We start from the raw sequence: 24,787 nt of genomic DNA on the forward strand, positions 1-24,787 counted from the left end.
CTGGGCTTGTTAGAGCACCTGGGAGTGGAGCTTCCTCTGGGTGTTGTGGGACTGGCTGCGGAGCTTTCTCCCAAGGTCTGCTCAGGACACCAGTCCAGAAAGACCGGAAGGAACCAGAGCCACTGGGCTGGCGGAGTTCCTGTGTGCCTGGTCCCGCTGGTCCCAGTTACTCCCAATGTTGGGACAGATGTTGGGTCCTCCTCACCTCTGATTTTGGGCACGTCAGAGTGCCTGGGAATAGAGCTTCCTCTGGGTGTTGAGGGACTGGCTGCCAATGACCTCTTTTTAAATTGTTGTTACATACATGTGTATGTAATATATGTATGTGATCTATGTTATATATATATTTGGTATACATAATGTTACTTGTACATACGTTTTCAGAGCTGGCCATTGGTACTGGAATCCCAGTTGGTGTGATCTTTCCTGGGGAAGACTACTTTGCTCAACACTTCTTGGCAGCCTGTAGTTTGTTGTATAGGGTTAAGGCCTCCTGGGCTTTCCTTGTCAAAGTTAGCCTGTGTATTGTTGACTTTGTTCAATTTATGTTTAAGCCATCATGTGGGTGAGACTTCATGGGTTTAGTTTCTGACGTTACTAGGAGACACCTTCTCAGAGCAAACTCCCCGAGCCTCTGGCTTACCCAATCTTTCTGCTTCCTCTTTTGTAAATGATCCCTGAGCTAGAAGGTGCATTCTGTCGGGGCGGGGCTTCACAACTCTGCATTTTTATTGGTTATGGTTTTCTGTACCACTCTCGGTATGTTGTATGAGGGTGAGGACTGAGCCTATCTGTGGTGTGAGAACAGCCGTTGCAGTGTAGTTAGGGAGGGTGCTGGTTTAGTAAAGTGGTGGTTCTCCTCCAGGATCCACGACTTAGACAGCCCCAAGGTGCTGGCTAGGGTTCCAGTACGAGGCATGGCTTCCCTCTTGTTGAGTGGGTCTTAAATCTCATTAAAAAGTGTTGGTTACAGCCAAGGTATTTGCACCACTTGTGGGCCCTTAGGGTTGTTGTGCCATGATGGCTGTTGTGGTTCACAGGGGTCATAGCTGTAGGATTGTAGATTGCTTCTCTCCTCTAGAAGCTCGCATGGAAGCTTCCTTCTTTCATTTATTCTATTCTTACATAAATCTCATGCTGGTTCCTCTCTGACTGTGACTCATCCCTGAGTGAGGAAAGCCTTGCTTGGATTAGCTGTTTATGGAGGCTCTGAGAGACATGGCGTGGCACACCTGGCTTGCAGGAATCCCTGTGAGGAGGGCTGAGTGGTTATGGTGACAAAGTCCTGAACAGACAGGTCTGGGCTGTTCGCAGTGGCGTGTGCCCCTCCTCTACTGTTCTTAACAATTCATCGTCTTTCAGGTGTGTCTCTTCTGGTCACACCTTTGCTTTTTTCTTCTCTCTCTCTCTTTCTCTCTTCCCTTCTCTGTTTTCTTTCTTTATTTTCCTTCCTCTTTTCTCATTTTTCTTTCTGTGGTTCCAGGGATTAAACCAGGTCTCATGCATGCTAGGCAAGTGCTCTGTCACTGTACCATGACCCAGGTCAGCTGGGCTTCTTTATCATGGGAGAGAGATCCAAAGAGACTCCCGGTGCTGGCCCACAGGCTGCGTTTCCCTGGGACTCCCGGTGCTGGCCCACAGGCTGCGTTTCCCTGGGACTCCCGGTGCTGGCCCACAGGCTGCGTTTCCCTGAGTATGTGATGTTCTCTGGGGGCCCTTTTGGTGCCTCTGGCTTGTACTATCACCCCCCATGACTTTCCCACCTGCTGTAAATAGGAGCAACTGTCACCTGGTGTCAATGGAACTTCTCTGTCTCTTTTCCCACAAGAAAGGTTAAATGTCAGCTCTACTCAGCCAATTCACCAGGCCCAGGCCCTCTACCAGATCATAGGGTCCAAGACCAAATCCTTGGTTTCTACAGGTGTCCTCTCTTCCCGGGGGTTCGGGTGCTCACAGTCTCTCCCACTTCCTCTGTGGACTTCAGTCTGATGAGTCCCATCTCTGTCCTGGGAAAGCTGTTTTACCGACTCGCTCACTCTCCCATCATCTCTCTCCATGCCTCTGGCCCCCACGCTCCCATCGTCTCTCTCCATGCCTCTGGCCCCCACTCTTCTCCGTGATTCTCCAGCTGTTTCTTGAGATGGGACCTGGGATTCACTTGACTCCGGACGCCATGTTTTTTCCTTGGGAGAACCTAAGTGTAGCAATCTCATTTCAAGCATGCTTCCCCCTTGCTGCCTGTTCCTCCATGTTGGGTCTCAGACCCAGGACAAGCGGCTGAGGCACCTATTTAACATACCCAAGTGGACATGGCCTCCAGGTCCTCCCCGCATCTCTCAGTGCCTACCTTACACAGTATGGCTGGCAAAGCCTGCCCTCTACCCAAAACTTTCCAGCCAGGGGGCTGGGCTCCCCTCCCCCAGAAGCTCCTCCCGATTCAATGCAGACATTTTTGTCCCTCTCTCCTCTCTCTCCCTTTCTCTGGATTTTCTCTCTCCCTGCATGTGCAAGTTCTTTCTCGCTGTCTCTTCCCCCTCCCCTCTGTCCTCTAACCCACGGTGACTTCCCTGGCCTCTCTCTTTGGGACCAGTGAACTTACCCTACAGCAGCTTCCCAATAGGTCTGCCCTTATACACTTTAATTCGGCTTCAGTTGGCTCATTCCACCGGCGGGCAATAACTTGCCACTTACCTAGGACCCTGTCCTTGCCTGGTAGATATGCAAGTAAAAAACAGTTTTTATGAGGACAATCTTGACTTGTAATGCTGTGCTTCAGCTCTGCTGATCTCTCCGTGGTAGGTAGGTCCTTGTTTTATGCTGATATTTCTCTTTGCTGCTCTGGATAGCTGGTCCCCGGGTGAGTTAAGAGTCACTTTGAGAAGACTTTCTTTCCTTGGTCTCCTAAATTCCGAAATAAACGTCTCTGCTCACAGATGTAATTTGTTGAGGGTGACGGTGATATGTTCAGCTCTGGCCAAGAAATCCCTGTCCTCTGTACCCGACAAGCATGGATTCAAATCAGAATACAGATTCTCCTCTGGGTCCAGATTCTCCTCTGGGTCCAGATCCATGCTGAAAGCTGTGGCCCTGCCTGCTCTTGGAGAAATAGCTCTTTTCTATCTTCTTCCTGGAGCCTGCCTGGTGGGAAAGTAAGAAGCTTTGGCCATCAGAAACGTGCTTTCTGGCCACTGGAATTTTGTGCTCACTCCTGTCTGGGCCTGCCTCAGTGGCTGGCCTCTGCAGCCCTGGCTCTGACGGCCAGCCTAAGCACAGCCCTCTCTCCCTCTCCAGGGTGGAGGCCCAGGGCCACGCTGACCTCCCACAGCCCAGGTTGTATTGCCCATCCCAGCTAGGCTTTCTCTGGGTGTCTATTCTCCTTGCCAAGGAGCTCAGAGGACTGTCCCGTCCCTTGGGACTGGCGCTGGACACCTGGGGGCATTTCTCAACTTCAGGAGGCCTGGAATAGTTAGTTTGCCCAATGCCCTTAAAGTATAGGAACAAAACTGGACGGATAACTGGAAGACTTGAGTTCTCCGAATGTGGGAGGGATGACCATGTTTGGTCACAACCTTTGCATGGGGCTCTGCCAAGAACACCAGCAGTTCCTCTCTGGCTGCAGCCGCGGCTTGTTTTTCTGTATGTCAACAGGTTTGGCTCCCACCCATCTTCCCGGGATTCCCAGCTTGTACAGAAAGACTTGGGCATTTCAGGCCGCCTAGTCTTTGAGTGAATTTGCTTTCTGGAGAAAACTCTGCCACTCAGCTGTGCCACACAGGCATGCCTGGAAGATGGAGCAGATACATTATTCTCTCATCTTACCCTGCAGACTCTAGCTTTCCTTCTGAAGGCGATGGCACTGCCAGTTTCCACTCGCTGTGCCTCACAGGCCCATGGGCCACTTCATCCCAAGCAGCCCACCTCACGTATAAGTAAAACCCTGATGGGCTTTGCTAATAATAAACACTGCACCCGCACACCAAACGGAGAGCAGCATGTGTTTCTGTATAGTCCATTTCCTGAAGATTTCCAGGTTTTTCTTGGTTGAAAACTCACTAATTCACTGGTAGCTTTCAAAGGCCGAGCTCACAAACCAAATTATTACCCATGTCCATGGGCAAAGCATCACGTGTCCATGGGCAACGCATCACATAGCCAAGCCTGCTATTAGCACCAGTACTTGGGATACAGCTGTGGACAATTTGAAGCTGTGGGCTTTCAAGGATTTTGGGTTTTTTGCTTTTAGCTCTGAGGCGTTTTCTTCAATAAAGCTAAGCGTAATGCCAGCATATTAAATATGACCAAGGGAAGCTGCCCTGGTGAAGAACAGTGGGGACTTCCACTCTGTGGAGGCTCCTCGCCAGACTCAGAGACACCAAGGAAATACAAAGTACTCAGGGTTATGGGGCTCTGGACTTTGGCTTCTTAGCTTCTTGCTAAGTCACAGTCTATCCCACAGATGGGCTGTGTGCCAGGAACGGTTGGGAAAAGGACAGAACCCAGCAGGGTAAAGGCCGGCCAGCGTGGGGGAGGGGAGTCTTTAGGTTGGCAACGACTAGAAAGTGTTTGGCCATCTTTATCTTTTCCTTCACTTGAGACATAATCTCACTATGTAGCCACGGCTAGCCTGCAACTCGCAATGTAGCTCAGGCTGGCCTCGAACTCTGGCACCTGCCTGCCTTTGCCTCCTAAGTGCTGGAATTAAAAGTACAGACTACCACGCCTAGTATATTTAGCAGGCTTATCCAATGTGGTTTCCATGGAGACGAGAGGTCAGGAACCAGGCTACAAAGGGCCCAGTGAGTTTCCGTTGTCAAGATGACATTGTAGTTCCCAATAGCCTTCAAAGAAGAGGACAGATCTGCGGACTCACGACTACCCTCCCGGGCCCAGGGATCAGTGCGGCACAGGAATAAAACCTGTCCCTCCTACATCAAAGGGAACAACAACTCGATGTAGGCTGAAGACTTGGCCAATCCCACCCCCCCCATTTTTAATTGTCATGTCCTGACACCAAAATAAACTAAAAGCTCACCTTTGACACGCCCCCACAAATTCATCACACATACAGAGCCTGAGTAGAGAGACTACCATTGGATCAAGAGTCAGGACTGTCCTTTATCTGCCGGGCATCGTGGGTCAAGAGCACTGCTCTGGAGATGCTTCTGCCTTTAACAACTAAAGTGGCCTTCAGGACACCTCTGCTTCTGTCCATTGTTTGGGTGCAGATATCTGCATCTGACTTGTTGAATTAGGGAAGGCTGGAAGAAGGTGAGGAGGAGGGCAATCCTGCAGGAGGACCAGCAGTCTTAATTAATCTGGACCCCCGAGATCTCTCAAACACTGGACCATCAGACAGCATACACAGCTGATATGAGGCCCCCAACACACATACAGTAGAGGACTTCCGGGCCTGTGTTCATTCAGAGATGATGTACCTAACCCTCAAGAGACTGGAGGCCCCAGGGAGTTTAGAAGTCAAGTGGGGTGGGGGGTGGGGACATCCACGTGGAGACAGGGGTATGGGGAGGAGGTATGGGATATGGAACAGACAGAGGGTGGATCGGGGTGGGGATGGGGAATAAAATATGGAGTGTAAAATAATAATAATAATAATAATAATAATAATAATAAAGAACACCTCTGACCCAAAGCAGGAAAGTCACAGAGTTTTCTCCTGAACACAAGGTGGGTTCGTCCAGAGAAAGCAGCCTCCAAAGTTCATCGTTCACAAAGAGGCAAGCAGTAGGGAAGGATGAAAAATCCTGTGAGAGACAACAGCTCTGTTTTAAAATTCAGGGCAACCATGTAGACCCACCAACTGTGGCTGCAAGCCACACATAACTGGGTTCTTATCTGAGGTCACAGTGACTTCCACCTCTATCCGAGCCATATCACTATCAAGCAGCCCAGAGACTCATTCTAGGAAGTTCTGGGCCCTTTGGAATTCTTCAGCCAGGAAGTTAACTTAAATATCTTGCAAACCACCCCCAGTTTCTCTGGGGTATTTGAAAACTCATCACTAGAAATCTGAATTTTTCCATTAGGGAGTGTGGTACTATTTTAGGGCAGGGGAGGCGGAAGGGCAGCATGTCACCATGTTTGACCCAGATGGAAACAGTGGGTGTTGCCGCCTTCCACGGACAGGGTGCACAGTCTGTCTCCAGCCACCCAAGGCTGTTCAAGACTGAACTGAAGGAAAGAGTCTGTGCTCTGTGATAAGTTCAATGGGCTGGGGCTTCTTACAGATCTGAAGCCAGTGTTAGGAAAGCCACCAGGAGCTCTTGCAGCCTCCTGCGTTAGCATCTTGCCCCAGTTCCCTATCATCTCTGAAGGCCATTTCCCAGCCACTCCGTAGAGTTGGGGGCAGTGCCCACAGTCCTGGGTCTATGGGGACCTCAGGGCCAAGCACATGTGAATCTGAGTTGCCACATACAAATGCCAATCATGGTTGCAGAGACAGGTCTAGTGTATCCCAGAGCATTGATTCGTTTGCCGTCAGCCCAGGCTGTGGGCAGGGTGGGGTCCTAAGAACATAGCCTGTCTTGGGGACTCGGGGCTCTGAGAATTGGGCAGATACACTGAACAGGACTGAAAGGAAACAGAGAAGACAACTCGCCACAAAGAAGGAGAGGCAGACGTCACAGACAGAGAAACCCGGCTCCCACTAAACCCAGAGGCCAGGTAACCCGCCCTCCACCCTGGCACATATTCTTTATGGGAAAGGAGATGAGGCTGTGCAATGAGCTCTATTTGTGCTTCTCAGCAACTTTCCCTTGTTCTACGCTGTTCACAAGAGTAACCACATCCACTAATAAAAGTTTCCACTGTGTAGGGGAGGTGAAGGTGATTGGAAGCCACACCTAGCGGCTCCTTCCAGGACACAAAAGCTCTTCTTCGAAGGCCAATGCCCGTAAGACCTCCAAACAAACCCTGGTGTGTGTGTGTCCCGCCTCTACTCCCACTTAAGAATTTACTTCAAAAGACTCTTCATTCACTGCACAAGGAACAGTTAAGGCGATAGATAGACAGCTTAGCCTGAGGAAGGAGACAAGGGAGACTCCACACCACAACTGCTGCCTGACACTGTCGGGGCTGCCTGTGTGGAGGGGCACCTGTGTTTTTCTGGGACAGCAATAGGTAGAATTATAAAAATAGCCCATCTATATTGTTTCCAAGTCTAAGCTGCCCCTAAATTGAATGTGTTTCTTTTGATAGGCCAAGTTTCACCATGATGAAACTTGAATTTATTTATCAAGAATCTGAATCAAGAAGATAGACAGCCAGGCAGTGGTGGCACATGCCTTTAATTCCAACACTTGGGAGTCAGAGGCAGGTGGATCTCTGAGTTCGAGGCCAGCCTGGTCTGCAGAGTGAGTTCCAGGGCAGCCAGGGCTACACAGAGAAAACATATCTTGAAAAGAAAAAGAAAAAAGAAAAGAAAAGAAAAAGGAAGAGAAAAAAGAAAACAAACAAAGAAGATAGACACAGATGGTAACAAGGCCCTGAATCCTTCAATCCTGAGATTTTTTGGGGGGTTGGGGGACACTTTCTTTTAAATGTGCTTCTAGCATTGGTCTTATTCCATTCTCCCAACACCCCTAAGGTGTGTCTGTCTTTCCACAAAGAAGACAATGGCCCAAAGGTAGGTGGTCCCCCCAAGGGCATCCGAGGCGGAGTGGAGGGCAGGATACGAGGCTAGACATCTTTGTTGCACACTCAGCCAAGATACATTTCTGCCTGCCAGTCAAAACTGAGCTGGGCACCTGGTCCCCAGCAGTCTTCTTGGCTCGGGCATACAAAGCACAATTTATATGCATCCTGAGCCTCAACATGGTTTCTAACAGTCCCCAGCGCCGTTGCTATAAACACTCAGGTCTGCGGCCTCCGCCACAGGCACGCTGATTCCCTATAAGGAAACCCACTTAGTCTGGTGCTAGGAGCTCACTGAGTCTGTCGAGGATTGGACAGTGGTGGGTGGCAGTCACAACATTGTTTCCTGTGTGTTGTCACATCTTCTGCTCGGCACGTCCTCATAGCCCTTCATTCTGAGGAGCACTTAATGTAGACTACCTTTCCCTCCTCTTCAGGCCTTTTCCCCTACCTGGAGCCATTCTGAGCAGAGGGTCTCGCCTCATGAGTGAGTGACCTGCTTTGGAATTCCACCAGTAGACTGGGAGACTGCTACCCACCTCTCCCAGACAGCTTGTTAGTACCTGCATAGCCTGGTAGACTGGAGAGACTACACCAGGCATCCTACATATTGCAGGGCACTCTATATCCAAGCATCACTTGGCCCAAAGATGTTGATAATGTTGAAGTTAAGAAACCCAGTATCCATCTTAATACACACACCATTTCTTAAATGAATGTAACCTGTTCTCTGTGGGCTGAGAATGAAGAGAAGCACTCAAGTCAAATAGCTTTGACCATAGCAGGAAGTCTGTATCCAAAAATGGTGCCTACAATTCATTCCTTGGCACAGCAGAACTGTCAACTCTCAGCTTAGCTACAATGGAGGTAAAATCCTTTGGTGATGTGAGGGTCATTGAAGTACAGCCTTATTACAATGAACTCCAATGTCTAAAAGTTGTTGTTATTTTGGGCTTGTACCACAGTAAGAGCCAAGATTTTAAGCTCTACTAAAAACAAAACAAACAAACAAAAAGACTTTATCTATTTATGTTCATTAAAAAAAAATACTAGTAGTGATGTATTATTTTAAAATATATAGTTACTATATTTGGAGTTATTTAAAATTTATATTGAGAAAAATATATGTATTTTCAGTATTGCTATACACAAGCATCTACATAAGACTGTTCAATTGATTGTTGTTTTATATCAAACAACTTTTATAATATTCATTTTTATTGTTGTAATACTTTATAATTTTTAAAGAATATGACAAAGTAAAAAAACGAAAGGTATGGCAGGTATTGAAGGGGGTCTCTGGGAGGAGTTGGGGTACAAAAGGGAAACAAGAATGTAACGTAATTCTATTTACTTAAAATATGTTTTTAATGTTAACAAATTCAGATAAATTGAAATTATGCATCTTTTCTCATCATAATGCAATAAAACTTAAATCAATTTTAAAAAGAAAGAAAGAAACCCAGGATCTGAAAAAGTGGCTGAAAAGATGGTTTAGCCATTAAGAGCATTTCTGAAGTATACCTTTAATCGCAGCTCTGGGGAGGCAGAGGTAGGTGGAACTCTGTGAGTTTAAGGCCGCCAGGATTTACATAGCAAGTTCCAGGCTACAAAGACCTATAAGGTGAGACCTTGTCTCAAAAATAAAACTAAGTACCTGTTCCTCCTGTTCCAGGGGCTCCTGGGACTTCTGGCCTCCACCGCACTGTGGCCAGGCGTACATGCATGCAAACATTCATATATAAAAAAGAAAATAAAAAGTAACTCAGCACTAGAGATTTAGCTGGTTGCCTTGGTTGGAGCTGTGCCAATTAGTCAATAAGGAAAGTCACAAGAAATGCTCGGCAAAGGGCTGAGAGGGGAACACCGTCCCGCTCTTTATTGGAACCCACTGCGGGTCTCACCTCTCATTTAATGGGACTCTAAGGGGGCAGCTCCAGGAGAAGGAAGAGGAAAGACGTGGAGCAAGGCTTGGCGCAGCCCCGGGCATTTTAAGATGAGGCTCACTGAAGAATTAGATGCTGGACTTGACCGGAAGACTTCTCATCAGCCTCAGAGACACAGCTTCCTCCTGGCTTCTGGAAAAGGTGCAACAGAGTCACTGTGTAGTGACAGTTCCCTCTAGGACGCAAAGTGATTACAGTGACAGTTCCCACCAGAGACAGAGCCATCTTGTGACAATTCCCTCCTGAGACACAAAGCCATCCTGTGACTACCGACAACACATGAGAGCTAACATTCCCCCTGTGTCCCTGTGAAAATCCCGTCACTGGGATTTCTCTGACCTAGAAGCACGGCAGCACCTTCCCTTCTTGGACACCATCCTTCTAGAAAAGCTGAATTACCCTCTGGTTCGTCAGAAATACTCAGTTTTCCTGAGTTTCTCAATTTCCTTCTCATTTGGAACAGAAGGTTTATTCCATCTTCTGTTGTGTTTTCTCCTTTCTCTGGAAGGGAAGGATACGGATGCCAAAAATACTTATGAACTACTTCCTTGTGTTTACAGTGAGAAAAGGTTTATTTATTTTACAATTACATCCACATTCGAATGGCAGCCAGGGACCGTGGTGTTAGGAGGCTGGGGCCTTGTGTCCTCCCTGGGATGCCGAGGAGCTTTCTGCAAGGATTCTGTGGCTTAGCCCTTGCCTCAGAAACACACACATCCTGTTTAGCCTGTGGCCCCCTGTGGAGCCTCCCCTGCCAGGCCATTGAGACAGCACCAGGCCTCAACCTAGATGCCAATATGGCTCTCTACCCAGCAGCTCACTGCCCTTGGGCTTTCAGAGCAAAGGCCGTAGCTGTATCCCTCCTTCTCCAGAAACTGGCTGCTCTGCTAAGATACCATGTCCAGCCCACTCTCCCATTCAGGAGATGCCCTCCGCAGCAGAGGTAGTGAGACTGTCTCACACAGCAACCATCACGCCACTTCCTTCCCACCTGTAGCAGGTGAACGTTTCCACGACGACCTCTAGGCTGGTCTGGGGGTGTAGCTGAGGCAGGGCGCTTTATGCCTGCTCAGCAGATGTCTGCCCTTCCCAGCAGGCCCAGTGCGCGTTTCCTGTCACACTGCACTCCAGGTTCACCCGGCAACAAGAAGATCATCCATATCTCACGTGTGTGCCATCTCCCTCTGGGATAGATCAGAACACCTTAAGGATGAGCGCAAAGGCAGACGGAGCATCTCCAGCACAGATTTCTTGAGGAGGGATTGTGTGTTGAAGTGCAAGAGCTTCAGGAAGCAGGACCCTGGTGTTCCAGGGACCCAGGCTTTCCAGAGGCCCAGCAAATATTTATTCTACAATTACATGCACATTCGAATGGCAGCCAGGGGCCATGGCGCTAGGAGATCGCCGATCCTGAGAGATCCTCCTGCCAAACAAGGCCGCAGAAGTTCCCTGTCTTTTCTCAGACTGAACTTCTCACGACGAGGACCTGTGCGTGTGTAGCTACTTGTCCACAGCGTCTCAGGAGGCTGCCATGCCTCGGCTTCATTCATATCTTATCCTGAGTCTGACTCAAGCACGGCTGGCGTGTTGATGACAGCCCCTAACCATGTGCTCTGTGACGTGCTAACCTTCATTTAACCAGAGTTGAGCAAGGAGTGGCATCTGCCAATTCTGAACTCCACGTTCTGGATCCCAAATGTTACAAAGGCCAGAATTCTGAAATAAAAACAATATTGCTATTCTTTTTGACAGTCTTTAGGATTGCGAAGGAAAGTTTGTCCAATACAGATAAAATAATAATAACTTTTGTCTTGAAAACAAACCTTAAAAATGAATAGCTTAAAAATGACCAAGACTTTGTATAACTGAGTCTCAAGCCAACCGAAGAAGAAAAAGAAAAGAAAATCTGCTACCTGAGCTGGAGTTTATATTATTAGAAGATTTTTATTACATTTATAACATTGTTATAAATGATTCAAAGACAAGACCAAAAGTGTTTCTTTTCCTGAAGAAATACAAAGATTAAGGAAGAGAGTGGCAGGTGGCAGACGAACGTGAGCAAGGGCGCTGGTCTGTTCTAGTCAGTTCCAGAAAGGGAGAGGGCCTTTGGCCTCCTTTTTCATGTTCTCTTCTGGAGCTGGGAGCTGAGTTGCTCTCCTCCAAACAGCAGCAGTGAGCTAATCAAGATCCAAGACAACCACAGGGTGGAAGGAGAGTCTATTCATGTCTTAGCTCTTTCTCATCCTTTGTTCAAAAGCCTCCACAGGCTGATCTGGGCTCTCCCCAGGCCTGAGTGCCATGGCAACAGTCACATGACCCTACAAACAGCTCTGCTGGGTCTGTCCTGCTGCACCTGCTCCTCTCTGAAGGGACCCTGGAGTTTGTTATCCGAGATGCACAGAGTCCCCCAGCTGACCACCTCGTGGGCTAATAGAGACCTGCAGAGAGCCTGGGAGAAAACCTACCAGGACCATAGGAGAAAGGTAGGAAGACACCTGGAGCCTCGTGCTGGGGGCCGGGGTGCCAGGCAGAGCCCAGGAAGTCCGCATGGATTCAGAAGGTCTGAATGGCAGAGTGTCTTTTTAACTAAAGAAATATTTTATTTCAAGTGTATGAATGTTTTGCTTTCATGTATGTCTGCGTACCACACGCACACCTAGTGCCTGTGAAAGCCAGAAGGCACTAGCCTTGGAATTGAAGTCGCAGACAGTTGTGGGTGCTGGAAATCAAACCCAGATTTTGTGGAAGAGCAGCCAGGGCATGTGACCTTGCTAAGGGTCTCTCCAGCCCTGGAAAGGGCTTATCATTACATCACCAGTGAACAAGATTTCCATGAATCTGGAGTCAAGACCACCCCATCCCCAAACAGCGTGTTTTCCTAGAATACCCAACTTTCCCCCAAATGCGTGAAAGCATTTTAGGACACAAGGACCTGGCGTCCACTCCTGTCCGTATCACATGCACCAGAGGAACTAAAACCTGCCTTGGCTTGGAAAGGGGAGAGGCAAGTTCCATTTCTACTCCCTGGATAAAGAATGTCATGCTGGAGCTCAGCCCAGCTGCCCAGCCTTCTTATTAGGCTAGCCACATTTCGTTAGCTGTGTTGGCAACACTGGAGGGAACACTCAGGTCTGGAAACTTCAGGAATAGGGTGAGCCCCTTTGCAAATTTTCAATGATTACCCCCAGGTACCAAATCGATTATCAACCTTGTTTCCTTCTGAAGTCTCAGGTGACTCCTAAGAAGTCAACTCATTGCCAGGTCCTCTCGATGCTCCAGCCTCACCCCTCCCTTGCCTGCCTCTGTCCCTACCTCACTGACCTTGAGGCTCCCATGTAGCACTCCTCTGCAGCTCTTTGGAGGGCCTCAGCTTAATTCCTTACATCTCACTCCAAGGCCATCTCTGGAGAGACCTTCCTCTGATCACACCATGGCCTTCCAGTCTCTTGTCCGTGCCACCGTGGTGGGTGCGCAGCTTCATCACAGGGCACCTGGTTCACCTGCTCTGACCACGACTGCTCGCTGTGGTGTTAGCGACACAGTTAACTGCTTAAGCTCTCACTAGTCATTGGGAGGCCGGAGGCAGCAACTGTTGTTCCTCCCAGTGATCTTCAAGACTAGCCCTGTAGGAACCTCGTTCTTGTTTATCCCAGGGACTGGCCCAAACCCCGTGCGATAAGCAGTCAACCTGTGCTTATGTGAGTGTCCAGACTCTGCCCCTGAGACACTGTAACACAGATGTTTTAAGTGTTCACTGTGGAAGAAGAGATTGCACAAATGAGACTCACAGAGGAGGACCGTAGGCTGGGACCCTGAGGTGTCTGGAAGCATTGGCTTATGGCGTAAATGCGTAAATCTTTGAAATGCCCCAGAAGCTTACAATTCGTTTTTTAAAAGATTTATTTATTTATTTCACATATATGAGTGCCATGTCTTTATGCACACAAGAAGAGGGAATCAGATTCCATTACAGATGGTTGTGAGTCACTGTGTGATTTCTGGGAATTGAACTCAGGACCTCTGGAAGTATAGCCAGTGCTCTTAACTACTGAGCCATCTCTCCAGCCTGATCGGGGGTTTTTAGAGACCCTGATATGGCTGTGGCCAGCAGCAGAGCAAGAACATTGGGGATTCATAGCCTGGCACAAAGGTGACGGTGCTAACATGTGAGAGGACACACCATGAGCCTAACTGGAAAGATAGAGTCACACAAAGATGAGAAGGGAAATCACACAAGGTCAAGGAACCCATCCTGGGCACAGATGATCAATTAGTTAAAAGGGGGTGTCAGGAGGAAGCACACAATGACTGAGAACATAGCATGGAAGCTACGACAGCTAAGAGTGTGGGGAGGTCTGAACGTCAGACAGTGGAGGCTAGCGGCTAGTGTGATGCACCCAAAGGCACAAGACAAGGGAAGGCAACTGTCGTAGCCAGGGTTTCTATCGCTGTGATAAAACACCACGGCCAAAGCAACTGGGGGAAAAAAGGGCTCATTTAGCTTGCACTTCCACATCACTGTCCATCATCAAAGGCAGTCAGGGCAGGAACTTAAGCAGAGATCACAGAGGAGCACTGCTGGCTGGCTTGCCCTCCATGGCTTGCCCTCCATGGCTTCTCTCCATGGCTTGCTCTCCATGGCTTCATTCCATGGCTTCCCTCCATGGCTTCCCTCCATAGCTTGCTCTCTATGGCTTGCTCTCCATGGCTTGCTCAGACTGCTTTTTTATACAACTGAAGACCACTGCCCAAGGGTGAAACCACGCACAGTAGACTGGGCCTTCCCACCTCGATTATTAATCAAGAAACAAACCTGCCTACTGGCGATCAGATGGAGGCATTTTCTCAGCTGAGGCTCCTCTTCCTAGATGGGTCTAGGTTTGTGACAAGCTGACAAAGAGCCAAGCAGCACTGGGACGAGGTGTAACTGTGGTCTGGGTACCAAGGGCCCTGGTGGGTGAAGCAGACATGAGCAGGTGGGAGACGGACGATGAGGAATGGCAAAGAATGGAGAGCTGTCTCTTCTATCCCAAGCACAACCAGTATGGACAAAACCAATTCCTGTTTCATGTGAAGAGCAGAGACTTCAGCTTTTCCAGTAGTTAGTACTAGGCTGGGAATCTCTGAGAACATAGCTTGATGAAATAGAGAAAGGAGAACGCTGTACCCCCAGCCTCCAACCTCCAGCCGCCAGCAGCACCACAGAGCCCCTCTTCAGCCAGCACCACCAGGGGACAACCAGAGCCACCAGGGCACAACCACAGCCATGAGGGCACAGCCAGCACCACCAGGGCACAACCACAGCCATGAGGGCACAGCCAGCACCACCAGGGCACAACCACAGCCATGAGGGCGCAGCCACTGCCACCAGGGCGCAGCCAGCACCACCAGGGAACACTCAGCGCCACCAGGGCACAGCCAGCACCATGAGGGCACAACCAGCACCACCAGGGAACACCCAGCGCCACCAGGGCGCAGCCAGCACCACCAGGACACAGCCATCCTTCTGTTCATGGCTTTCTTCTGACTCCTGACCTGCCTGGCACCCTTTCTCTGATGGGCTTACTCTGCTGGTGGAGAATCTGCAAACCTGAGGCTGCATTGATGGAGCCTGTGTTGATCTGTTCCTTATGCTATACCAAGACACCCCAGACTAGACAGCTTATAAACAGCAGACATTTGTTTCTTTCCATTCAAGAGGCTACACGTTGAAGATCAAGTCCCTGGATACCTTAGTGTTTGCTAAGAGTGGCTTCCACCATAGCAGCCTCAGTGAGACAAGAGAAGGAAGGGCAGGCAGATTTCTGGTGATTATTCTATAAGGGCTTTGATTTCATTCACGAGGAAAGAGCTGTCATGATTTAATCACCCCACCAAAGACTCCACTTCTTAATGCCGTGAGAAGGATTAAACCCTGGCATGAATCATGGAAGAACAGAAACAAATCATAGCAACCTTCAAAACTGAAATCAAAACGAACAAAGGACCAGAGAAAAATAAAAATAAAAACAACCCTGAATTTCCAAACATGGTGGGACAAGTGCCAAAGAGTAGTCCAGCAGTAATGAGAGCACCAAAAGGAGAAGACAAGAAGGAAGAGGTGATGAGAAGGAACAGCAAGGGGCAAGGACCCCAGATTCGTATGGGACACTACGGCAGACAGCCAAGGAGCTGGAGATGCCGAAAAGCATGAGTCTCAAATTACACATAGGCACATCATAGTTGAACTTCAGAAAAACAAAAAAGTAAAGAAATGATCTCAGGAGTTGACTAGGTGGCTCAGCAGGTGAGGAACCTTTTGCCAAGGCTCACGGCTTGAATCTGATTCTTGGCACAGAAAGATGGAAGGAAGGAGAGAACTAACTCCCTCCGACAGGCTACAGACTATATGCGTGCACACAACACACACACACACACACATACACACAAATAATTAAATAAATACACATAAGAAAAGATTTAAATTCAGATAGTTACAGTGGCCTGGATTATGTGTATTCGATGATACAGGAGCAGGAGGGAAGTAACAGGAGTTAGTTATTATAAAGTATGACAGTACTCATGATTCATGGTAATGTTAATTGAAAATGGTCATGGAATAGTTTTAAGTGTTTGGGGCAAACTACACGAGAGGGAAACAGTTAAAAAGTCTCTTTAAAATGTTTAACTGATGTGGCTGGAGAGATGGCTCAGTGGTTAAGACCATTGGCTGCTCTTGCAGAAAGAGGACTTGTGGTTGGCTCCCAGAACCCACATGGAGATTTACAACCTCCTGTAACTCCAATTCTAAAAGATCTGACACCCTCTTCTGGCCTCCTCAGGCACCAGATACACATGCAGTGTCCATACATACATGCAGGCAAAACATCTGTACACATAAAATGAAATAAATATTTTTAAATCTCAAGTAAAATGAGAGAAGGCAGAAAACTAGTATAAAACTAAAACAAAAGGAGCGAAGGACCAGACTGGTGGGTGGACACAGCAAATGTAACAATGCATCCAGTTGTAACAACAAGGTAGACACAGCAAATGTAACAATGCAGCCAATTGTAACAACAAGGTAGACATAGCAAATGTAACAATGCAGCCAATTGTAACAACAAGGTAGACACAGCAAATGTAACAATGCAGCCAATTGTAACAACAAGGTGGACACAGCAAATGTAACAATGCATCCAGTTGTAACAACAAGGTGGACACAGCAAATGTAACAATGCATCCAATTGTAACAACAAACACTTTGTATGTCTACGGCCTAAATAAGTGGTTCTCGCCCTTCCTAATGCTGCGACCCCTTAATACTGTTCCTCACATTGTGGTGACCCCAACCATAACATTATTTTCATTGCTACTTCATAACTATAATTTTGCTATGTTATGAATTGTGATATAAATATCTTTGAAGATAGAGGTTTGACAAAAGGGTCGTGAGCCCCAGGATGAGAACTGCTGGTCTAAATGCACCAATTAAGTGACAGAGATGGGGACCCATGAGAGTGTCAGCAGGTAAAGGTTCTTGCCACCAAGCCTGATGACCTGAGCTTGGTTTCCTGGAACCCAGACGGTGAGAGGGAAGAACCGACGATTTCTGCACGTTTTCACATGTCGATAGGTAAATAAGTGTTTAAAAATGCAAATTATCAAAATAGAGCAAAAATATGTTTAACCATATTGTCATTGACCGAAGAAATCCACTTCAGTATAGAGCTGTATAGATTACAAATACATGCCTGGAAGAGAACACAGCGTGTTAACATTGGTTAAGGAGAAACAAGGATGACGGCTTCTAATCCTAGGGAGAGTAGACTTAAAAACAAAGAGGCACAGCATTAGGAAGGGTGAGAACCACTGATTTAGGCTGTAGACATACAAAGTGTTTGTTGTTACAATTGGATTCATTATTACATTTGCTGTGTCTATCCATCAGCCTGGTACATCTACACAATGGAGTAATACTCAGCTATTAAAAACAATGAATTTATGAAATTCTTAGGGAAATGGATGGATCTGGAGAATATCATCCTGAGTGAGGTAACCCAATCACAAAAGAACACACATGGTATGCACTCTCTGATAAGTGGTTATTAGCCTAGAAGTTCGGGAATACACGAAGAACAACCCCCAAACCACAAGAAACTCAAGAAGAAGGAAGACCAAAATGTGGACATTTCATTCCTTCTTAAAAGGGGGAACAAAATACCCATGGAAGGAGTTGCAGAGACTAACTATGGAACAGAGACTGAAAGAAGGGCACTCTAGCCTGATATAGCTATCTCCTGAGAGGCTCTGACAGTACCTGACTAATAGAGATGTAGAGGCTCACAGTCATCCATTGAACTGAGCACAGGGTCCCCAATGAAGGAGTTAGAGAAAGGACCTATGGAGATGAGGGGTTTGCAGCCCCTTAGATGAACAGCAATATGAACTAACTAGTACCCTCAGAGCTCCCAGGGACTCAACCACCAACCAAGGAGTACACATGGTGGGACTGATTGCTCTGGCAGCATGTGTATGGTAGAGGATTGCAAAGTCGGTCATCAATGGGAGGAGAGGCCCTTGGCCCTGTGAAGGTTCTGTGCCCCAGTGTAGGGGAATGCCAGGGCCAATAAGTAGAAGAGGGTGGGGTGGCAAACAGGAGGAGGGGGGAGGCAACAGGGGTTTGTTCTTGTTGTTTTGGGGGGCTTTTTTGGAGGGGAGGGGAAACTGGGAAAGGAGAAACCATATGACATGTAAATAAAGAAAATGTCTAAAAAAAAAAAAAACAGAGTCTTACTAGGGATTTGAAAATTCTTGCACCATGCCAATGGTGGGGAGGGGTTAACCCTTCAAAAAGATAACAGTCCTTAACATGTAAGCAGTCAAGCTACCTGGAGCAGAGAGAACGGCAAGAGAAAGTTCCGAGTTGTGAGGTGAGGGCCACAGAAGGGGTGGAGGGTGAGAGGGGTCAAAGTGCGCTATACAGATGTATGGAAACAGCTGCCATTCAGTGTGTGCTGGTTTTAAAAGTGGGAGGGGGAGAAATACATGGCTCTCCATCACAGCTGGAGATTCTATTTTACTTTTGGGAGGGAGGTCATAATGTTTTATTAGATATTCTCTTTATTTACATTTCAAATGTTATCCCCTTTCCTGGTTTCCCCTCAGAAAACCCCCTATCCCCTCCCCCCCTACCCCCGCTCACCCACCTGCCCATTCCTGCTTCCTAGCCCTGGCATTCCCCTACACTGGGGCATAGAGCCTTCACAGGACCAAGGGCCTCTCCTCCCACTGATGACCGACTATGCCATCCTTTGCTACATGTGCAGCTGGAGTCATGAGTCTCTCCATGTGTACTCTTTGGTTGGTGGTTTAGTCCCTGGGAGCTCTGAGGGTACTAGTTAGTTCATATTTTTCTTCTTTCAGTGGGGCTGCAAACCCCTTCAACTCCTTGGGTTCTTTCTCTAACTCCTTCCATTTGGGGGGACTGTGCTCAGTCCAATGCTTAGCTGTGAGCCTCCACCTCTATATTTGTCAGGCACTGGCAGAACTTCTCAGGAGACAGCTATATCAGGCTCCTGTCAGCAAGCACTTGTTGGTATCCACAATAGTGTCTGGGTTTGGTGGCTATATATGGGATGGATCCCCAGGTGAGGCAATCTCTGGACAGTCATCCCTTCAGTCTCTGCTCCACACTTTGTCTCCATAACTCCTTCCATGGGTATTTTGTTCTCCCTTCTAAGATGGACTGAAGTATCCACACTTTGGTCTTCCCTCTTCTTGAGTTTCATGTGGTGGTTTGTGGATTGTATCTTGGGTATTCCGAGCATCTTAGCCATTCTGACTGGTATGAAGTGGAATCTCAGGGTTGTTTTTATTTGCATGTCCCTGATGACTAAGGATGTTGAATATTTCTTTACATGCTTCTTAGTCATTTGGTGTTCCTCAGTTGAGAAGTCTGTTTACACCTGGAAATTTTAATACCTGCCATGCACACTTTGCGTGATGGTGGTATTTGAGGCGTAAACTTCAAGGAAAGTCAGTCTCCTGCCTCCGCATTGTTGCCTGGCACCCCAAACTCAGAGGTATCCCAGATATGTCCTCGTACTTGTGTGCTAGGGGCCCACCAAGGTATCATGTCTTAACAGCTAGAAAAAGAAAATTCGGACATTGCTCTCTGACCTTCACCAATGTTCCAACGTCCTAGTTAAACCCTGGCTTGGAATGGTAAGCCATTCTAACTAATTGCCTCCAGCATTGTGGGTAGGGCATTAAAGCTTACAGAAAGAGAGACAGCATTGAGCATTCAGCATTCTAGATTCAGCAGTCTGCATTTAGCATTCAGACTCACTAGCAATTGGACAAACTAGAACTTAGGTAGACTAGCAGCCCCCCGGGCCCAGAGTGCTTGGGCCCAGGGGTTGCAGTGTTTCCACCTTACCGACCAGCGGAAATAAGGAGGCAACAACAAACTCTTCTCCAAGCAGTTTATTCAGGAACCTTGTACTACAGAATCATTCGTTCATCTTTTCTTCTTTCTTAGCTAGCTTCTTTTTTTTTTTTTAGCCCCCAGCCCTCGCGGGTTAAATACTTTCCCTGGTCCCAATCAGCATTGGCTACGTGGCAAAGCATAATAGGCTGCGGGAAATCATGCCAGCTTGCATCACAAACTGGAGGCACTCAGCTTTTCCCAATAAGGGCCTGTTTATCTCAATGCTCTCTGCTCTGGCCGGAGACCAGGTGTACAATATATATATAGGGTGGCAGCTGCGGCTCCCCACAGTGCAGCACCAGTTGAGATTCGAGAGAGTGAACATTCGAGATTCGAGCATTCAGCATTGAGCACTTGAGATTTGAGCCTCTATTCTGGCTGGCGCACCCGCAGCCTCCTGGGACTCTGGCCGGGCCCATGCGGCCCAAGTGTGCTCAGAGCCCAGGAGTGCTGCACCAGTCCCGAGGAGATGGCTGATATTTTAGATCCAATGTGTTTTAGATGGTCTCAAATGTACCTCGACTACTGAGCTGCCAGATTTTTCATTTCTCTTTTGCAATGATTGTAAAAGCCTCATGTCATTTTTGAGAAATACACTCAGACCTTACACCACTCGTGTCTAGTCTGTCTGTCAAAGCCGAATCCTGTGCACACCTGGCCAGAACCCATCGTCCCGCAGAACAAGGGACCCCATAAGAAACCCCAGTCTGTGGCAAATACCTTCCTTCAGAAATAGACCACCAGGTAGAAAATCAGTAAGGAAATATTTGAACTTGGTTATCAGTCTGTTAGATTGAAATCTATAGATGACTCTACCCAATAGCAACATAATATACACTTTCTTCAAGATCATCTAGAATATCTACTCATATAAACCACATCCCAGCCCATAAGACACACCTCAGTAGACCCAATGGGTTAGAAATCATACAGCGTTTGTTCGCAAATCCCTGTGGGATTGAGCTAGGTAGTAGCTAGGGAAGTGACTGGAGAAATTTCCAAACATGAGAAATCAAATACTGTGCTTTAAAGTAACCCATGGGTTAAGGACGATACCCTAGGAGAAATATATAGATACATCCGATACATCCCATCTATTTTATATGTGTGTGCGTGTGCGCACATGCACATATGTATATGCATGCAGGAGTTGGTTCTCTATCTCCATCATAGATCCTAGGAATTGAGTGCAGGTCATCAGGCTTGGTGACAAATACCTTTATCCACTGGGCCATCGTCTTGCCCGCCCTCCAGAGAAAACTTTTATATGTTTTGAACTAACTAAAAATGAAACACAGTTTCTCAGAATGTGTGAGATGTGATGAAAACAGAGTCCAAGGGAAACCTGCAGCACTGAGGGCATAGGTTTGCACAAAAGAGGAACAAGCTGGGCATGGTGGCACACACCTTTAATCTCAGCACTAGGGTGGCAGAGGCAGGAGGATCTCCGTGAGTTCAAGTCCAGGCTGTTCTACATAGCAAGTACCAGGCCAGCCACGGTCACATAATGAGACCTTGCCTCAAAAAACCAAGCGTAGGAAGTTAAGTACAAAGTCAGCTGACAGACAAACGAGCACATCAGGAAATCAGTAAGAAAAATAAATGAGATCCGTCCCTTGAAAGCTGATTCTTTGAAAAGATCACGAAAACATATGGATTTTGTGCAGGCTAACTAAGAACCAATCAAGATGACACAAATTACTATATGAGAAAGAAAAGAGAGAACTCCAGTTCAGACACCATGGGCACAGGCTGGGGGTGGGGAGCTCAGTGGCAGAGTGCTTACCTGGCATGTGCAAGGTCCTGGGTTTGATTCCCAATACACCATATAACCAGAGACTCTGAAACAGGCCTATATCTATTAAAATATTGAGTCAACAATTGATGGAAATCTCTGAGACCAGATGGATTTGCTAATCAATTTTGCCAGATATTTAAGGAAGAGGTTGTGCTAATTTTCTACAATCTCTTTCCTAGAAATAGAAAGATTTCCTAATCATTCTCATGAGGCCAGTGTTATCTGGCAATCCAAACCAGGTAAAGACACTATAAGAAAACCACAGACCAATAACAAATGGATATAGATGTAAAAATCTCTAACAAAGCACTACAAAATAGAATCCAATATTGTTTTAAAAACTATATACCACAACCAACTGGGATTCATCCCCAGTAGGTAAAGGTGGGTTATTATTCAAATAACAATTAATATAATCTGTTATACAACAGGAGAAAGTGAAGAGAAGGAAAATAAGGAAGGAAAGGGAGGGAGGGGAGGGAGGAAGGAAGGAAAAGGGGAGGGAGGAAGGAAGGAAGGAAGGAAGGAAAAAAGGAAGGAAGGAAGGAAAGGAAGGGAGGGAGGAAAGAAGGAAAGGGAGGGAGGGAGGAAGGAAAGGGAGGGAGGGAGGGAGGGAGGGAGGAAAGGGAGGGAAGGAGGAAATTAAATCAGAATCAAGTTGGAAGACTAGAGATACCTGTCTTTAAGGCATACTCTAAAGCTATAATCATATGAATTATATGGTATTGCTCAAAGGATAGTCAACTAGATCAGTAGGATAGAATAAGGAACCAGAAATAAGCACACAAATAATTATAATCACATAATAGTTCACAAAAAGTCAAAAGCAATACATTGGACAAAAAATAACCTTTTCAGTAAGTAGTATTGAGTCAAGTAAACACCTGTGTGCAAAGTAGTAGTAGTAGTAATAGTAGTAGTAGTAGGTAGTAGTAGTAGTAGTAGTAGTAGTAGTAGTAGTAGTAGTAGTAGTAGGTGGTGGTGGTGGTAGTAGTAGTAGTAGTAGTAGTAGTAGTAGTAGTAGGTAGTAGGTAGTAGTAGTAGTAGTGGTAGTAGTAGTAGTAGTAGTAGTAGTAGTAGTAGTAGGTGGTGGTGGTAGTAGTAGTAGTAGTAGTAGTAGTAGTAGTAGTAGTAGTAGTAGGTAGTGGTAGTAGTAGTAGTAGTAGTAGTAGTAGTAGTAGTAGTAGTAGTAGTAGGTAGTGGTAGTAGTAGTAGTCTAGACTCAGAACTTGCAACTCTCACAAATATTAAGTAAAAAGCTCACCATATGTCTAAATGTAAAATGCAAAACCATCAAACTTCTAGAAGATAACAAATGGAAATTCAATGACCTTTGGAACAGGGATAATTTGTATATATAAACCAAAGAAAGACATAGTTTATGAAAGAAATAATAGACAAACTGGGCTTCTGCAAAATTAAAAAAAAAAATGCTTCCACACTGTGAAAAAGAGTGTTGGGAGAGACAAAGCTGGAGAAAGGTTTGTAAGGCATGCGTATGATAGATGGTGGGTTCCAAAGTGTACAAATGACCCCGAAAACTCAACACTAAGAAAACAGTCTCGCTTAAATATTGGACTTAAGACTGAACAGACATCCTCAGACAATATATGTAGGCAATATAAGGCTGTGAGAAAATGCCCCACATCATTTCATATGGAAAAGATAGATTAAAGCAGTAATTTGCATTACACTCCCATTAGATTCCCCACCCCCCAGGAACCTCCACCTGGGCATCTATTAGAAACAGCCCAGACTGTTTCTTGGGTTCTTAATGAAGCTCGCGTACACAGGCATGCATGATCAAGTCACTAAGCACTGGGGTCCAGTTTAATCTTCATCCCTGCTCTCCTCAGAGGGGTTGAGGACTGGGACCAAGACTTCTAGCTCTCTACAACTCCACAGTCAGTCCACTGGTGACTGTCTCCACTCAAGGCCAGGCAGGGACCTCATCACCAGTTGGCTCAGTGGCTACCAACAAGAAGGCACCATGGCTTTAGAGAGTCCCAGGGTTCCAGTTCTATAATGACAGGAAAGTGAGAGGAGACTGAGTATATCTGTCTCCCCACACCTGTGGAGAGAGCAACAGGACATCCCAGATCACAGTAGAAGACTGACAAATATAAAGGGTGCAATATTGTTGAAGATAAACACTTGATACACAGAGTTAGCAATTTCCCTTGAGTTAATTTATATCCTTAGGAAACCGCAGTGTTTCTTTTTCCCCTGGGATTAGACACATTTATCACCAAGCATACCTGCTAAGCCATGCATAAACACTCAGGAAATACTACAAAGAAAGTATGATTCCAGGAGGCTAACCTATGACACAGATGCGAAAGCCACCACGAGGCCTCTGGACCTACGCATGTAATAGTGCCAAGCACAGACAGGAGACAGACCAAAGGCACGGTACATATCAGCCTCAAATGCATATGAAAATCAGAAAACAGTCCAAGTGATGTCACTGAAGACTCTGTGTAGACAGAAGTAGTCTCCTCGCTGTTCCAGAGGCTGGGAGCAGGTAATCAAGATGCAAAAATATATAAATTATAGATAATATAGAATATATTATGTTATGTAATGTATAATACAGAAATATAATATATAATATATAACATATAATACATAGTATACAATTCTATGTATTATATTATGTATTATGTTGTTATGTATTATATATTATAAATATATGTTGTATTATTACATAGTCTATATTATATATAATACATATAATTTATATATATACATGTTGCTGCACCTTGATTGCCTGATCCCAGCCTAATATATATTATATATAATTTTACAATATGTAGAAATATATTTATATAAAATATATTATATATAAATATAAAAATATAAATTATATATAATATAATATATAGTTTATATGTAATATATAATTATATAACATATAATATT

At 46.3% G+C, this 24,787-nt stretch overlaps 2 protein-coding genes across 6 annotated transcripts in view; one reads left to right on the top strand and one right to left on the bottom strand.

Annotated features, from left to right (window-relative positions):
- Window positions 1-24,787, bottom strand: part of Rasa3 (RAS p21 protein activator 3) — a 224,645-nt gene that overhangs the window by 137,005 nt on the left and 62,853 nt on the right. The window lies entirely within an intron of this gene.
- The window catches only part of Cfap97d2 (CFAP97 domain containing 2), a 32,576-nt gene continuing 19,711 nt past the window's right edge, over window positions 11,923-24,787 (top strand). For 4 of the 5 annotated variants that reach the window (XM_031339147.1, XM_031339145.1, XM_031339146.1 and 1 more), the window contains exon 1: window positions 11,928-12,079. In XM_031339147.1, the coding sequence (XP_031195007.1) occupies window positions 11,990-12,079 (90 nt within the window). In that variant the 5' untranslated portion in view covers window positions 11,928-11,989. Of the gene's footprint in view, window positions 12,080-24,787 lie in introns of all 5 variants that reach the window. The other variant, XM_031339150.1, reaches the window with a different exon arrangement.

This window comes from Mastomys coucha, unplaced genomic scaffold, assembly GCF_008632895.1.
Source record: "Mastomys coucha isolate ucsf_1 unplaced genomic scaffold, UCSF_Mcou_1 pScaffold22, whole genome shotgun sequence".
Taxonomy (NCBI): Eukaryota; Metazoa; Chordata; class Mammalia; order Rodentia; family Muridae; genus Mastomys; species Mastomys coucha.